Source organism: Pelobates fuscus, chromosome 5, assembly GCF_036172605.1.
Source record: "Pelobates fuscus isolate aPelFus1 chromosome 5, aPelFus1.pri, whole genome shotgun sequence".
Taxonomy (NCBI): Eukaryota; Metazoa; Chordata; class Amphibia; order Anura; family Pelobatidae; genus Pelobates; species Pelobates fuscus.
Genome location: NC_086321.1, coordinates 152761608 through 152777477, shown reverse-complemented (window position 1 = coordinate 152777477; position 15870 = coordinate 152761608). Strand labels below are relative to the sequence as shown.

General features: G+C 38.5%; 1 protein-coding gene across 4 annotated transcripts in view; it reads right to left on the bottom strand.

The window, feature by feature from the left end:
- Positions 1-6830: 6830 nt before the first annotated feature.
- Positions 6831-15870, bottom strand: part of MED15 (mediator complex subunit 15) — a 28078-nt gene continuing 19038 nt past the window's right edge. For 3 of the 4 annotated variants that reach the window (XM_063454508.1, XM_063454509.1, XM_063454510.1), the window contains exons 9-18: positions 15685-15804; positions 12866-13002; positions 11576-11703; positions 11335-11469; positions 10650-10713; positions 10505-10571; positions 9697-9857; positions 8283-8449; positions 7733-7831; positions 6831-7460 (exon numbers count right to left, since the gene is read on the bottom strand). In XM_063454508.1, the coding sequence (XP_063310578.1) occupies positions 7324-7460; positions 7733-7831; positions 8283-8449; positions 9697-9857; positions 10505-10571; positions 10650-10713; positions 11335-11469; positions 11576-11703; positions 12866-13002; positions 15685-15804 (1215 nt within the window). In that variant the 3' untranslated portion in view covers positions 6831-7323. The remainder of the gene's footprint in view (positions 7461-7732; positions 7832-8282; positions 8450-9696; positions 9858-10504; positions 10572-10649; positions 10714-11334; positions 11470-11575; positions 11704-12865; positions 13003-15684; positions 15805-15870) is intronic. The other variant, XM_063454511.1, reaches the window with a different exon arrangement.

The window sequence follows — 15870 nt, the reverse complement described above, 5'->3', positions numbered from 1 at the left end:
AGTATTGGAAATTAATAATAAAAAACACCACTGGTGTGCATGTGAAGCGCTTACAAATTTGTTGACTCACCCATATGGGTTAACATACATATGTATGGAAAACATAACTCATAGCGATATATCTGAAACAAATGTAAATGCAAGAAATAGTGCAGATAACGTTTTCAATAAGTGCAGTGAGGGAATATTCTATATGATCTCACTCACATGTAACAGAGCCCTATAGGATAGGCTCAGATCTCAATGGCCTGCGTGTGCTTATGGTGACACAGTACCCAATCGGTCCTCTAGGCGTCTGGAGATCCTTATGCATACATGAGAGAGAGAGAGAGAGAGAGAGAGAGAAAACAAGGGGAAGAGGAGAACCCCTAGTGCGGTCAATCCCAATGTGCAATGTCAAATAGTACAGAAAAAGTGGCTTCTCACCTGATGTGGTGCCCTATACCTGGCTCCTAGTGTGTAGGTGTCTGTGCATTTAAGGGGGCAACTACCCTTCTTTAAGCAGCAACAATGGAAGATGGATTCCAAATATAAAACAAAATTTATTAAATAAAGTAGTAAAAACTTACAAATAAAGTATGAACAAAATTGTGAGAAATTATAAAATGTGGAATCTTCAATCCTCTTTTGTTGTAGGGTTGACATGATGTGTAGGAGTTGACAGGTCACACCTCTATTCCGTTGTTGACAGTTCTGTCTGCCATCGTTATTGTTGGCAAAGTATTGGAAAAGAGGAATGTCCACATAAAAGTAATAGTTGAGGTTGTAGCGTCACTAACTTCCTATTTCCAGTAGAATACGTCCCCTGAAGTCCAGACGTCGACAGTATGGATTTTCCATAAGGCCATAAAGAAGGGCCACTTGCAAACAGCGTTCAAAATCCCGTAAGCTACTGGAGTTGCAGGCTGCCTTTAGTAAACTAGAAAATACACATAAAACTGCCCATAGCCCTGAGATCCTTACACAATTAAAGGCAGTATACAGCCACTAGAGGTGGAGTTAACCCTGCAATGTAATTATTGCAGTTTATAAAAAAAACTGCAATAATTACACTTGCAGGGTTAAGAGTAGTGGGAGATGGCACCAAGACCACTCCAATGGGCAGAAGTGGTCTGGGTGCCTGGAGTGTCCCTTTAACTTATAGGTAACCCTACTCTATGCTGTGAAAGGGCACAACCGTATTGTTTGCTTTCTATTGTTTTCTTGTTTTTTCTACAAAAAAGTTGAGGACTTCACTCCCAGAGTGCATGACGTAACACTGCAAATGTAATATGTGTCTTTCTACTATTGCAACCTCCCTGGCCTCAATAGGGTCATGAATTACGTCATGTTAATAGTAAAATCTGGTAATTACTGGGCCATTGTTGTGTTTATTTGCATTTGAAATAATAAAGGCTATCTTTACTCCAGTCTCCTAGCAACTGCAGACCTTTAGTAAGGTTATGAATCCTGATTACTGTTGTCCAATCAGAAGCACAGGGCAATACAGTGCTTCTCTGTCAGCCATATTTTCCACCAAATGTAAATGTTATTTCTCGGAAATGGCAAAACAATCCAAGCAACACAACCAGATGTCAGGAGTGCCCGGGCACCCTCCTAGGGTAAGAACAGTTTCAACGTACATCATAGGCGTGCGCAGCCTATTGTATAAGGGTGTGCACCCTAAAGCACAAAAACACACGCCGTATATATATATATATATATATATATATATATATATATATATATACACACACACACACACACACCCCGTGCGCATGCCTATGACGTACATGGTGTCCACTATGCGCCAGTCACCTCCTCCTGTACCTCAGATACTCTCTGCACTGGCTAGACCTGCAGTGCCAGGAAAACAATCCATTTTCCTGGCACTGCAGGTCCCCTCTCCCTCCCACGTTGCTGAAGGGGTTAAAACCCCTTCAGTGACTTACCTGTATCCAGCGCCGATGTCCCTCGGTGCTGGTTCAGGGTCCGACCACGCTCCAACCCTGCCGACGTCATCCAGCGGGGGAGACCTATTGCGCATGCGCGGCCAGCGGCGGGGGAGATATAATGCGTATGCGCTGCAATACCGCGCACATGCATTAGACCTCCCTATAGAAAAGCATTGAAAATGCTTTCAATTCCTATGTGGAATTTAGCGACACTGGAGTTCCTCACATAACGTGTGGACGTCCAGCGACGCTATAGCACAGAATATCTGTGCCATAAACGCGGAAGTGCCCTCTAGTGGCTGTTTAGTAGACAGCCACTACAGGAGGAGTTAACCCTGCAAGGTAAATATTGCAGTTTATGAAAGTTGCAGGGTTAAGGGTAGTGGGAGTTGGCACCCAGACCACTCCAATGGGCAGAAGTGGTCTGGGTGCCTGGAGTGTCTCTAACTCTCTGGCTGAGAGCTTTCAGCCAATGAGCTGGCTTATCTCAATGGTGCTATCCGAAGCCCTTTGCAGGAACTTCTGAGACTGTGGCCAGACAACCCCAGGTAAGTTGTCAAACTGTTCACTGGAATAGACATGTGAAGACAGCTGTAATAACACACACAGGGTTATTTCAAATTGGAGGCTAAAAATAGCTGAAGCAGAAAAATACTCCCAGTTAGTTATGCTTTTATTTTGGCTACTTTGGCCTTCATTTTGAAATTATCTTTGAATTCTCACTTTAGTGAATAGTTCTGTATATCTTGAGCAAACCATGGTTTACAGAGAGTACTGAGGCATATTATATAAAATAAGCAATGATCAATTAATTTAAAGGAAACAATACCGGATCCAAATATAAAAAGATATTCTATAACATTTTGGGGACAATGCATGCAGTTTGTGCTAGAAGTGTGATGCCTAAAGGGACGCTACCACCAAAAAAAATTAAATGTTCATACTTTGTTTATTTTATGTTGATGATATCTTATGTTTTGTTTTTCTCATGTATGTTTAATTAATAAAATAGTCATTAATATATTGCAGGGCACAACTCTCCGTCACACAGCACCACTACTGATCACTCTCAGCCAGGCTCTGCAGGCGATTGTCTTGTTTTAACAGATCAGAGAAATATAGAAAGCAATCCAGAAGAGAAGACTATTCGAGACATGTTAAATGAAGACCAAATTCTAAATCTGAGCTTAAAGAAAATAAGAAAAACACACCAGCTTAAGTATAACATAGAAACAGGCATAGGCAACCTTCGGCATTGTAGATGTTTTGGACTTCACCTCCCATGATGCTTTGCCAGCATTATGGGTGTAAGAGCATTATGGGGGATATAGTCCACAACTTCTGGAGTGCCGAAGGCTGCCTACCCCTGAGATAGAACATGTGAAAGGTTTCATGTACTGCTCTTCAGAACATGAGCTACAATATTATAAAAACATAGGAAACTAGGACAGAATTAATATATCTTCAAACATAGAGGGCTGTGGACACACATTCTTGCACATCTTGTACACCCAGATCTTGATTCTCTGCTTATAGGGACTCTCCACTGCCCAAATAAAAACAAACACTACTTAGTATACATACCCCCTATTAAAACTTGCATATATTCAATTATGCCTTTGTTTCATTTAAGATATATCTTAAAAAAAGTGTGCAAAAAGTGTAGTAGATCTCGTTTGCAACTTTTTCCAAGCCCTCTCTGTGTTCCCCAGCTCATACTTTTTGTGACTGTCCAATCAGACTTCCCAATGCAGCTCAATGAGAAATCTTTGCCAGACAGGTGCCCTGAGCAATTGTCTGCCTCTTGAGTCTTGCTAACTAAACCAGGAAGGAACAGGACTTTCGTTCAATTGACAGCCAGGGGGTGTAACAAGGTTGGTTAACTTATAAATGCACCAATTTCTACTGAAATCTGCATTTTTTGTAAAATGAAAAAGGACACACAAATTCATTTGTGGTGGGAGTGTTTACTGGGCAGTTAGGTTGGGGTTTACCAAGGCTATCTGATCAATGAAGGTACAGAAGCACAATAACATTGTTATGCTTTATTTCCCCATTAAATCTTTTTTTTTTTTTAGGAAGGGAAATGCACGTGTGTCTACAGGACACACCCCACACAGTCATCTTCAGAGTCAAAAGAAAATGTCTGCTTATATCCCTGGTACTTATCTGATCCCACCTTTAGACCACCATTCTTCGTCACACCCACCTACAGCAACCACATTGGCAGAGTGCAAGAAAATAATTCACGATCTGTGGAAAACGAACTACCAGGTGACACAAGAGGTGAGCTTGGAGAGGGCACATTTTAAGCAGTAACAGATTATATTGTTTGTAATCATGCCAATGTCCTCTTGTAGCTCCTGAACATCAAAGTCTTTCTGAAAAATGTTATTCAGGCCAATGATTGGAACATAGAGACCCAACACCAGGCTAAATCACTACTAAGGATCCATGAAAGGTAAGACCCTGTCATACGAAAAAGGTTCAACGTTGTGGGATGTTTTTTTATTCTTTGATGTCAGCTCATGTGGTCCAGAAAGCAATTTGAAAAAGTGTCATGGAGCCACACATTATACATTTTACTCTGTGCAATTTATTATTGTTTATAAAGCACCAACAAATTCTGCAGCGCTGTACAATTGGTTCAGATCATACTTGGAGGGAGGGGCTCGTTGTTTTAAAGTAACCATATAACAATATTCCACTCCTGAAATAAGCTTTTTCTCAAGCTTATGGACACCAAAAAAATTATACAATATTCCTCCAAAGATATTCAGGGTTCTTTGTTTTGTACTTTAACAGACCTCTCATAGCTTTAGCCATCAACCTCAGCAAATTGCAAAAAGGTTTTAAGAATTCCTGCACTTGATAGAACGGCTATGTAAATTACATTTCACAGTTGTATATGTATTACTCTATTGCAGATTTAAAAAAAAAAAAAAACCTACACATTGTCCCATGTTGTATAACCCAGCCATACTGTATGTTAAAACATAGCCTGACATTCTATATGTACTAAACTACAACACGGGGGTTAAGGCTTCAATATGAACACACCCTGTGTAAATTGCAGGAGGCTAGTTTTTAATAAAAAATACGCCATCATCCCTTCTTTAAATGTATCAAAAGTCCATTTGCATAAAAAAGGTGATAAGCACAGCTCCAAAGTTATAGAAAATGTATTAAAGTAAAAACTTTACCAACATATTAACCCCATATTAAAGTCAGTGCAATATATGAAATCAGCATATCAATATCCTTTTCTACTCAGTCATTGTGAGCAGTGTTTCCAACAAAAACACCTTCTCATTTGCTCCCTTATCACTGGTTCATAGAAATAGCCTGCCATCAATGGAAGAGAGTGCACGTAAATACACATCTCAGTGGTGTCCCAATTGAAGCACTGAATCTGGCCGTGTTATCCAGTATGGAAGTTTTGGTTTAAAGGGACACTATAGTAACCAAAACAACTTTAGCTTAATTAAGTAGTTTTTGATGTATAACTCATGCCTCTGATGTCTTATTGCTCAATCCACTGTCATTTAGGAATTAAATCACTTTTGTTTCTGTTTATGCAGGTTTATCCACACCTCCCCTGGCTGTGATTGACACAGTCTGCATGAAAAAAAAAATGGTTTCACTTTCAATCAGATGTTAACTTACTTTAGAAGTTTTAATCTCCAGCTCTGTAAATTAAACTTTAATTACATACAGGAGGCTCCTGCAAGGTCTAAAAGGCTATTAACAGAACAAGAGAAACAAAATTATAAATTAAACGGAATTTTCAGTAAAGTTTAAACATTAGATGACTCTTCACATAAAGTATTTAGGAAGGCTGTGCAAGTCACATGCAGGGAGATGTCACTATGGTGCACAGACAAAGTGATTTAACTCCTAAATGGCAGAAAATAGAGCACCGAGACTGCAGGAGCACAATCTATACACCAAAACTACTTAATTAAGCTAAAGTTGTTTTGGTGACTCTAGTGTTCCTTTAAGTATATATAGACAAAAATAAGCCGACTGCCACGTGGCAATTCAAACAGTTATAGTCATGCCATAATGTTCAGGACACACTATTTATGGGAGATATATTCCATTGAGTACTCTGAAACACACAGGAATTGATAAAAATGTACAATAGATTGCTTTTTTTATCTTGGCAAAAATCTTATCATTATGCCCTATAGTTAATAGGTTTTGTACACATGCCTGCCTCCTATAAAGCAATAATGCTGTCTTTTTACCAAAGGCCTTACTAGCAGAGTATTTGGTTCAGTATGCAGGTTACATGTGTTTGTACACAGAGATTAATACCATTTTGTGCATGTTGTGTAACATTTGAGCTGGATTTGGAAGCCTTCACTCACTCTACTATTATGTCCTTAGGGTGCACCTCCCGACATCCAGCATTGAAAAACCTATTTTACCAGCTCTCAGTCAAACTCTGGGGAGCAACACTGCTGATCGACAGAGGAAAGCACAAGCTTTTCAAAGAAACCACATTCAGTGGGTGTTACGTTAAACCATTATCATAAAGGGAACTCTAGTATCATTGGGGAGTTGGAGGGCACCGGAAGAGATATTTATCTGCTAAGCCATAAATTGTGGTTAACTGGAAGCCATTCTGGGCAAAATGCAGGCCAAATTGGTTGAAGAAATTCTGATAAAATGGCCTGCATTTTTAAAATCCGTTTTCAATTCCTTGTTTAGTAAATAAAAACCTTTGGGTTTGAGGGAATTAAAGCAACAAATCATTTAGCTTAATGTCTTCATAAGAACACTGTTTACAGGGAACACACAGCTGTTCTCTAGGGCAATAAACCAGGATATCTTTCATTTGGAAAGTGCGGCAGCAATAGTTATTCCAATAAGTATAGCATTCCCTGGAGACAATTTTCCATGTATTTTAATAAACCAATTGGCAATTAAAATTCACTCCTATGCAAATGTTGCCTGATACAATAAGTGTTACATTTTGAATACATGCGATACTGATGCTATGTGCACCAGGATTTAGCAATCACCACCGTAAGAGAAAGCAGAATTCACCCTTGAGTACTATTTAAATATTCTCTCAGCCATGCCAACGAGGAGAAATGGAATAAGGCGTCACATTTTCAGTCAGTCTTGCCTCGATTCCATCACAGGAACCATCCTAGAACATTAGTGCTATCTGAATGGAGTACAAATGTATTCATGGATAAGCGCAGGCCAGGTTTTAAAAGTGACAGCTGATAAACATAGTTCTTCGTGGTTAGGGCAGTCCTCACGTGCTTCTAAATATATTGGACCCCAAAAAAAATATAAGGCATTTGAAGACTCCATTCCACACTGGATTCGTTTTTTCTTTTATTTATTTTTTTTACTGAAAGTTATTCAGTCTCTATGCGGCAGACAGGCATGCCTGGCGTATGCTCTGGGCCCAGGTGTTTAATAGTGCTGTGAGAGAGTGCTTGTCAGGGAGCTGGAGGAGTTTGGAGGTCATGTAACGATAAACAGACTGCAGGAACGGATTAGCTTCTAGAAGAAAAAGGAAAAAAAGCATACAACTATTAAATTAACGTGCAGGCGTGGCTATACTTCCATGCTTATAGATATAATGCTATTAAGTAACAAATCTGTCCATGACCTCCAAAAGTCTCTTTTTTTCCATGATAAATATTGAATGGCATATTTCCCAGTTAGGAAACATTTAGTTACATCTATATTGTATGTTGGACTATTCCTGTCATACTTAAGGACTTCATTACAGTTGCTAATGATTATGAAAACGTATAATAGTCATTAGTTACCATATTGTCGTGGGTTGTCCATCCACAGAGGACTCTGTTCTGGATAATCAGCCGGGACGCTAAGCTGCAATGGTGGGACACTTGGTAGGTTTTTATCATCTAGAGAATATGAAATAAATATATGTAAAACTGGCATGGGACACTTTTTATTTTATCAAAAGTACAGAGGATAAACTACACTGGACTGGAAATTCTCTAAAAATGATCGTTCCTAAATCCTTCACTCTAGTAAACATTGAAATATTCACAGGGGTGAGAGGCGCAGCAGACGTTAAAATATTTCTGCTGCATTTCATTGTGTTGGCAATGTCATCGCTCCATGATACATTAGGTTTCTTAGGGAAGTTCCACATAAATGCACACATCTTTTTCCACTAGGTGCCTTATCCTTTTTTTTTTTAATTATTGAGATACGGGTAGCACTAAAGTGCAGCAGAGGATGACTTTATTTGGAAAATTCAAATATGATCCTGGACAATCTGTGTGTGGACTGTCCATTGAAGATGCACATAGCACCAAGAGGGGACAGTGAGAAATATTTGTGACTCACCCAACTTGCATATAAGATGTACAGTTCCATTGTTACTACAGTGGGAAGGGTCAAGATTCACCAAAAACTTAGAGTGCAGTTTGGCAACCTCCCCTTGAAGTACGTTTGGTATACTTTGTCTTTCATCTTCATCAAACTTCCTCTTCCGAGGTGTAACAGTTTGGGCCCTAAGAAACAGCAAGAACCATATTATGTTAGAAGTTTAATTTTGTGATCATTTTAAAAATGTCACACTGCATATATACTGTGGGCCTTAACACCAAAATACATTGTAAAGAAAAGATGAATATATTGAAATAAAGCTTGCGGATCCATTGTTGCACTGCAGAGGTAAATTAACTAGTATGTATAACATGTAAGGACAGACCTTCATAATTTAAAGCACAAAGTACAATTATGCCACATCTAAACTACACTAAGAACATTTAAAGGTTTAATACTAAATCACCCACTCAGACCTTTGGAATTCTGGTGTGAATGTTTTATTACTTTGAACAATCAGATTTCTACATTAATGCAGCAAACATCTGGATAATTCCGATCATACTAGTTAAACCCCTTTCCCCAACCAGGTTATGTACTTGGCACACAAATGCAACAAACATCTGGGTAATTCCGATCATACTAGTTAAACCCCCTTCCCCAACTAGGTTATGTACTAGGCACACAAAAAACTAACCAAAAATCGCTCAAAGACAAACTGATTGATTGTAATAAAGTCTTTATAACAGCAAATTAGGGTTATGGGCATTCCCTAAATCAGACATTCTTGATAGTTTCCACTGAGCTGAGTAACTCTGCAAGCTTTCAGTGGATCTTGTCAGAGTAAACACTAAAGTGAGAATTAAAAGTAAAAAAAAAAAATAGCTGACCCGAAAACGTTAACTATGATTTCAGTTAAGCTATTTTGGCCTTAAAATGGAAATTCACTTTGAATTCTCACTTTAGTCAATAAGACTGATAGGGGTTGTTCCTGAAATTGCAATATAAGTGACTTCACAGATATTTTTATGAATTCAAATCCTGTGTCTTGGTGCAACAGTCTCTCTAGGTATGTATGCATCTGTTTGTGCTCATTGGCCTCTTACTCTGAAAGTCTACAAACCGATGACAACTAAGACAAAGTAAGCGCAACAATCCAAACTGTTATTTACTGTAGTAACAAGATAGTTTAATGTTCATATTTATAGGAACACTCCAGCCACACAACTTCAGCTCAATTAAATTATTATGTGGCCAGGAGTATCCAGATGCTGTCTTACCTTATAGTGTTCTAGTGGTCAAGAAAAGAGTGAGAACGTGGCATGATTTACATCTGGGACAGAACTTCTGTGTTAAACTGTTCAACCATGGCTTAACACCAAAAGCAAAGACAGCACGATTAATAAAAAGAGTAACTGTGGCAAGGACTCACGTTATTGGCTGTCCATGAATAGCAGTCATTGCTGGCATAAAGGTTCGATACAGGGAATGGTTGAATACTGGTGATCGAATATTAGCCAGGACAGCGTCCAGGAGTGGCTGGCAGAGATATTGTTGCTTAGTCGAAGGAACTGTGGGTGGCGGTGGTGTTGGCTACAAACGTGTACACACAAATAATACAAACTTATAGTTACCAGCCAAATTAGCATCCAACTTGTGTGAAATTGGCATTTTAAACCCACATTTCCTATCATTCTAAATTACAGGCCAGAACAGTCAAATTGAAAATATAAGTGGCTATGATATTCCGAGTTCGGTTATTTTGAACAAAAATTTTAAATGCACTTACATTCCAGACCATTTATATTTTAATGAATAACTCTGTTATTTAAAAATTGCATGACTGATACATCTACATACACTATTCCCTCCACTAGTTTTACAGCTTTGCACAGGCAAGCTCCATTCATAGGACTGAGCACACTATATTTCCACTACATATTACAAAAAGGTGCTCTTGAAAAACCATACAAGGTGCACTTTGCAAGGGAGCATGAGACATTATATTCTGCTTTTACATAAATTATCTAAATTCAGGCAGATCCAGATGCTTTATAATTATTTATGTATTGCCAACATATTATGCATCGCTGTACAATAGGTAGACAAGAAAAAAATGTTTTTGCAAAAGCTTCCCAGATCTCCAAAGTCTTTTCCCACTCTGCATGTACTTATATGTTCTCATACAACATGAAAAGCTCCCAGGATCCCCAAGAAAATTAAATGTCAAGGCGTCTCACCACAGCCATGTCATTCTTCAGCTTCTCCAGAGCAATCTCACACTTTTGCAAGGTCTTTAAGGGACACCTGTGAAAAGAACAGAATGTGAGTTAGAGGACAGTCCGCAACATATATTGAAAGTAAACCTACAGGACAGATTCATACCGCTTGGAAGGATCTGTGAGAATATCCAGAAGACTCTTCATCTTGCTAAGATCTTTCTTTCTTTCTAAAATCCAAAGGACAAACATAGTGCATTGAGCCCTAAAACACATGACGACTATAGAATAGGGTTTCAAAATTTAAATATTGTATTTATATAGATTTGCTCTATCCAAATTTGAAGTTCATTAGGTATTTTAGACTATACAAATACCAGCGTGAACTACCTAGTTATATGGAGTAAAATAAGTCAACAACTTTTTAAACAATAGAAAACAGTGTTTCTATGTTAATAGGATTCCAGATATAGTTAACTACAAGACAAGGCATGCATGAATACAAATGAAGGAACATGGTTTCTTACAATCTAGTAGTATTTAAAAAAAAAAAAAAAAAATCCATTCTATACATGCATACATTTGTGAGACAAGATATGCATTTGTATATATATATATATATATATATATATGCAACTATGGTTTAAAGTGGTAATAATTCCTAGAACAACAACAAGCACTGAGACACGAGAAACAATCAAATTAGCACAGTTGTCTGACCAAAGGCCATTTTGTCCAACTTCCCCTTGTGGTCTATTAAATCTAACTTTTCAATTATAATACATTAAAGAGGCAGCCCAGGGTAAGCTCAGAACTCTCATAAGTGTGGCCCAAAGTGACCTGAAACTCACCTTCATTCTTATCAATCTTGTTAATCATGCGTCTCAATGGCTCTATATACTTTGAAAGCTGCTTTAGCTTCTCCAAGTATTGCTGTTCCTCTGACTGGCTGGAACTTGCAGGACTCATCACAGAATTTGGATTTCCTGTACCATTGAAGGAGAGAGAGAGATTAGGGTATCTAGAGTACAGAAACACAGAGCAGCATCCAATATTCTACAGCTTTTACTAAAGCACGGCTATACCTCTTACCTGGGGTATTTAGAGGTCCTGGTGAGGAGACACTGAAAGCCTGAGGTGTGCGAGCCGATGCTGGGCTTTGGGATTGCTGAGAGGATGGACTAGGTATAAAGCTGCTTGGCGAAGGTGCTGGACCGGAGCTGCAGAAGATAGCACATAAACCCAGAAAGGTGATTTTAGGGGGAAAGCACAAAACAAATAAAAGTACAGTAAGGAATAGACCAGTCTTCCTCACCTATAAGACTTAAAGGGATGCTATAGGCACCAAAAACAACTTTAGCTTAATGGAGCGGTTTTGCTGTAAAGATCAGGTTTCTGCAATCTAACTGCTCAATTATCTGCAATTTAAGAGTTAAATCACTTTGTTTATACAATCCTAGTCACACGTCCATGCATGTGACTTGCAAAGCCTCCCTAAACACCTTTCAAAAGGAATCTAGATAATTTAGATTCCATTATTGCACAATCTGTTTAATATAGAATTTCATATGTCCTGCTATGTTAATAGCCTTGTAGAACCTGCAGAAGCATCTTGTTTGTGATACAAGTTTAATTTGCAGAGCAGGAGGTAACAACTTCTAAAGCAAGTTACATTTGATTGAAAATTAAACCATTTTATTTCAGCCAGGCAAAGTGTGCCTGGCACAGCATAAACATAAACAAGTGATTTAACTCCTAAATGCAGAGACTTGAACAGTGAGACTGCCGGGACATGATCTATACACCAAAACTACTTTATTAAGTTAAAGCTGTTTTGATGCCAATTGTGTCCCTTTAAATACTGCGACCACCAAAAGACAGCAGGCAACACTCCAGGTATGCTGATGGGTGAAAGTCTGTGGAAAGCACCAATCTGAAAATAATGTCGGGCAGGCATACATTTCGAGATGGCAACCGTGTCTCCAGTCCAGAGGATACCAAATTCAACAATAGAAGCGCAGGCCAAATTATTGGATGAAAGATGCAATGTTTCAGGTCCAGACATATAAAGCTTGATAAAGGCTCTGTCATGAGTCAAAACGATGCTGCCCTTCCTGCAATAAACTGCCTGCACTTTAGACCTATGCCTAGTCTTTTCTTCTATTGTTTATTCACACATTGTGACATTTAAAACTACATGTGTATTTAACCCCTTAAGGACCAAACTTCTGGAATAAAAGGGAATCATGACATGTCACACGTCATGTGTCCTTAAGGGGTTAAACATTAAATACTAATAAGCCAGTGTAAAAGATGCTTACCCTACAAGCAACATTACTATCAACAATGGGGACCTCAATTCAAAGTTAAGGCACTGCTTACCTGACATTGGAGTTTGGTTGTGACATGGGTTGTGAAGGCTGTGGGGATGGCTGGGGGGGTGGTGGCATTGATTGTTGAGTTTGCACTTGCTGTACCGGAGATGGTGAAGACATTAAGGATATGCTGCTCTGAGCAACCTGAAATAAACAGATACTTTGCAAGTGAATATAAAGTCCAAGCAGGGGGTTGAGGGAAACTGATTGATAAAGAGGAAAAACAGTTAGACATAGAGCTTAGGTACATGATTCAGTTTCCTCCTACTACTGCACAACATACTATTCCTGTCAATTGGATCTGAACAATTAGTGAAATTGATATATCTGCTGTAAACCACCTGTACATGAGATCTCAAACATCAACACGGAGCTTTCACATAACCAGATCACACATTCATAAACAGCTACTGATGAACAGGTGGATAAGACGACAAATTCCAGGGGGCATTAAATGTTCCAAAAGATGACAGGAGGGGAGATGCTATCCTAAAGCGTTTGAAAATGATCTGGCAAAGAGCATAAACGTAATTGGAATGGCAGGAGATGTTAAATGAGAATGGTCTGATAAAGCCTTATACATATATTGCCCGCTTGTTTCTTGTTTAAGATACCAAATACAAATGTAGACTTTGCCTTCATGCAGGTTGCAATAGGGATTATGTTTTGCTAATAACTTCTACTATTTGTTTGTACTACACATCTTATATTGTTACTTTAGCCAGGTCAGAAACATGCAGTCTCCTCACTAATAAGAGTTAAAATAAATTGAAATAAAGGTTGCAGCTAGTACAGCCTTTTGTATGTTCATATCGCGACGCAGCTCAAACAACGGCTCCGTATTCTCTGCACAGGGGAATGCTGTTTGTAAATCAGGTCACATGTTAGAATCTAAGGCTCAATTTTTCTTATTGAAATCAAAAACTATGACTGTGAGTGGAAAGCAGTAATGCCAGTCCCAGATGATCATCTAAACACAGAAAAAGTCAGCTGGTTATTACGGATTAAATTAACTATGGTTTTGTTAGATGAAAATATTATATATCTGCTGCACCTGTCAGGTCTGCTTTGAAGGGTCAGTTATCTTTTTAAAAAAGAGAGAGAGTATTATCACCAAAACAACTGTATCTTAATGGAGTGGTTTTGGTGTGTAGAACATGACTCTGCTCCATTCCCTGACATTTATGAGTTAATTAACTTTGTTTAAGCAGCCATAGCCACGCCTTTCCTACATGTGACCCACAGAGTCTCACTGTAATATGAGATCTAATATTTAAAAGTCTTTTAAATTTACAAGTGCTAATCTCCTGCTCTGTTAATAACTTGCAAGAGCTTGCTGCTTGTGAGCAGGACATAACTTCTAAAGTAAACACATTGTGCTGTCATATCCGATTGAAACTTAAACCATGATTTTCATGTAGACTGTGTGAGCCAGGCGAGGTGATGATAAAGGGATAAAGTGATGATATACCTTCTAAATGACAGAGAATTGAGCAGTGACACTGCAGTATCATGATCTATACAACAAAACTGCTTCATCAAACGAAAGTTGGTTTGGTGCTTAGAGAATCCTTTTAATAAAAAACATATTATATAAAAGGTACCTCACTGTGCCAAGTTCAGCTATGTATGTAAAGGAAATGGGAATCATTGCTTATGCATTTGCCACTGAAGCCTTCCCTTTTTAGTGTTGATTTGGATGTTGCATTAAGAAATCAGAGGGAATAACTCTGAACATCTGAAATCAAGACAGTATTCTCATCTGAAAAAAATACCTATGAGAATACTGGGGTTAAAACCATGGAGCACCGACAATTTACAGGCAAGAATAATAACAGCCGCCAGACTGCAGGCATCATGGGACAAGAAGGGGTAATTCCATGACCATCACATATATATTAATGACTTACTGTAAATGCTATTTGTAAACCAAACACAGTCTTAATTGTTTTCCAAGGTAAAGCAAATCCCTATAGAAAACAAATATTCATAGGACAGGATCATAACATCAGGCCATTCCCTCTACATATGCAGCTTAAAAATGAAATGTCATTTCCATGGGAGAACTCTGTCAAGAGTAGAGTAAAAGTTAGTTTAGGTATAATAATTAATAGAATAAAATTGGATTTGTATAAAATGCAAGGTCCTTCTGGTACAGCCTGGCATCCATTGCAAAATTCCCAATATCTCCTATTTCACTGCATACAACCCAAGTCTGCACGTATGCAGAGAGTCATTGGCATCGAATATATCATTATAAAATGGCAGCACCAATTATTATTATTGGCATTCAGATAGCGCCAACTAATTCCGCAGCGCTTTACAATAATATACGAAGACCACAAGAGACAATCACATTTTATATTTACCTCCACTTCAACCACCTACAAAACAATTCAGTAAGAACACTTTGTGTAAAAGTTAGATAGAAATATGTTCTTAACTACAATACTATGGTGTTAATGTTATCTTACAAATGTGTACACAAATATTAAAGTTTGTGTTTAACATTTTAGAATTCTGTGTAGAATCCCTTTTAAGATCCTTTGAAAATAACAATATAGCTTCCACATTCTGTACTTAAATAGCACTAAAGCTTAGTTTAAGTTTGCAAGACAAAGCAAACACCATACTTTATTAACTATTGAGAACAGCCCTTAAAAATTAGGTGTTTCTTTTATCCAGACAGACATGACATTCTTGACAGGGTCAGAGAAGCAGGTTATGGTTGCCCCACAGAAGCATTTGTGCTCAGTTAGTACCTGCAGGATGGTAGCTTACTAACAGACCATGTCACAACTCTGGCACCCGTAAGTCAGTCAATACCTGTGGGATCTGCTGTCCTCCCAAAGGAGTGGAACCTGGAGACGTGACAGATGGAGTCGTGGTGGGCGGGAACCTGGGTCTTACTGGCATCCCACCTCGAGCCACAGCTGCGGTGAACATCTTTGGAGGACAGAGGTACACAGACAAAAAGTAAAAACATGAAATGCAATTGTGGAGGGGGAGGGA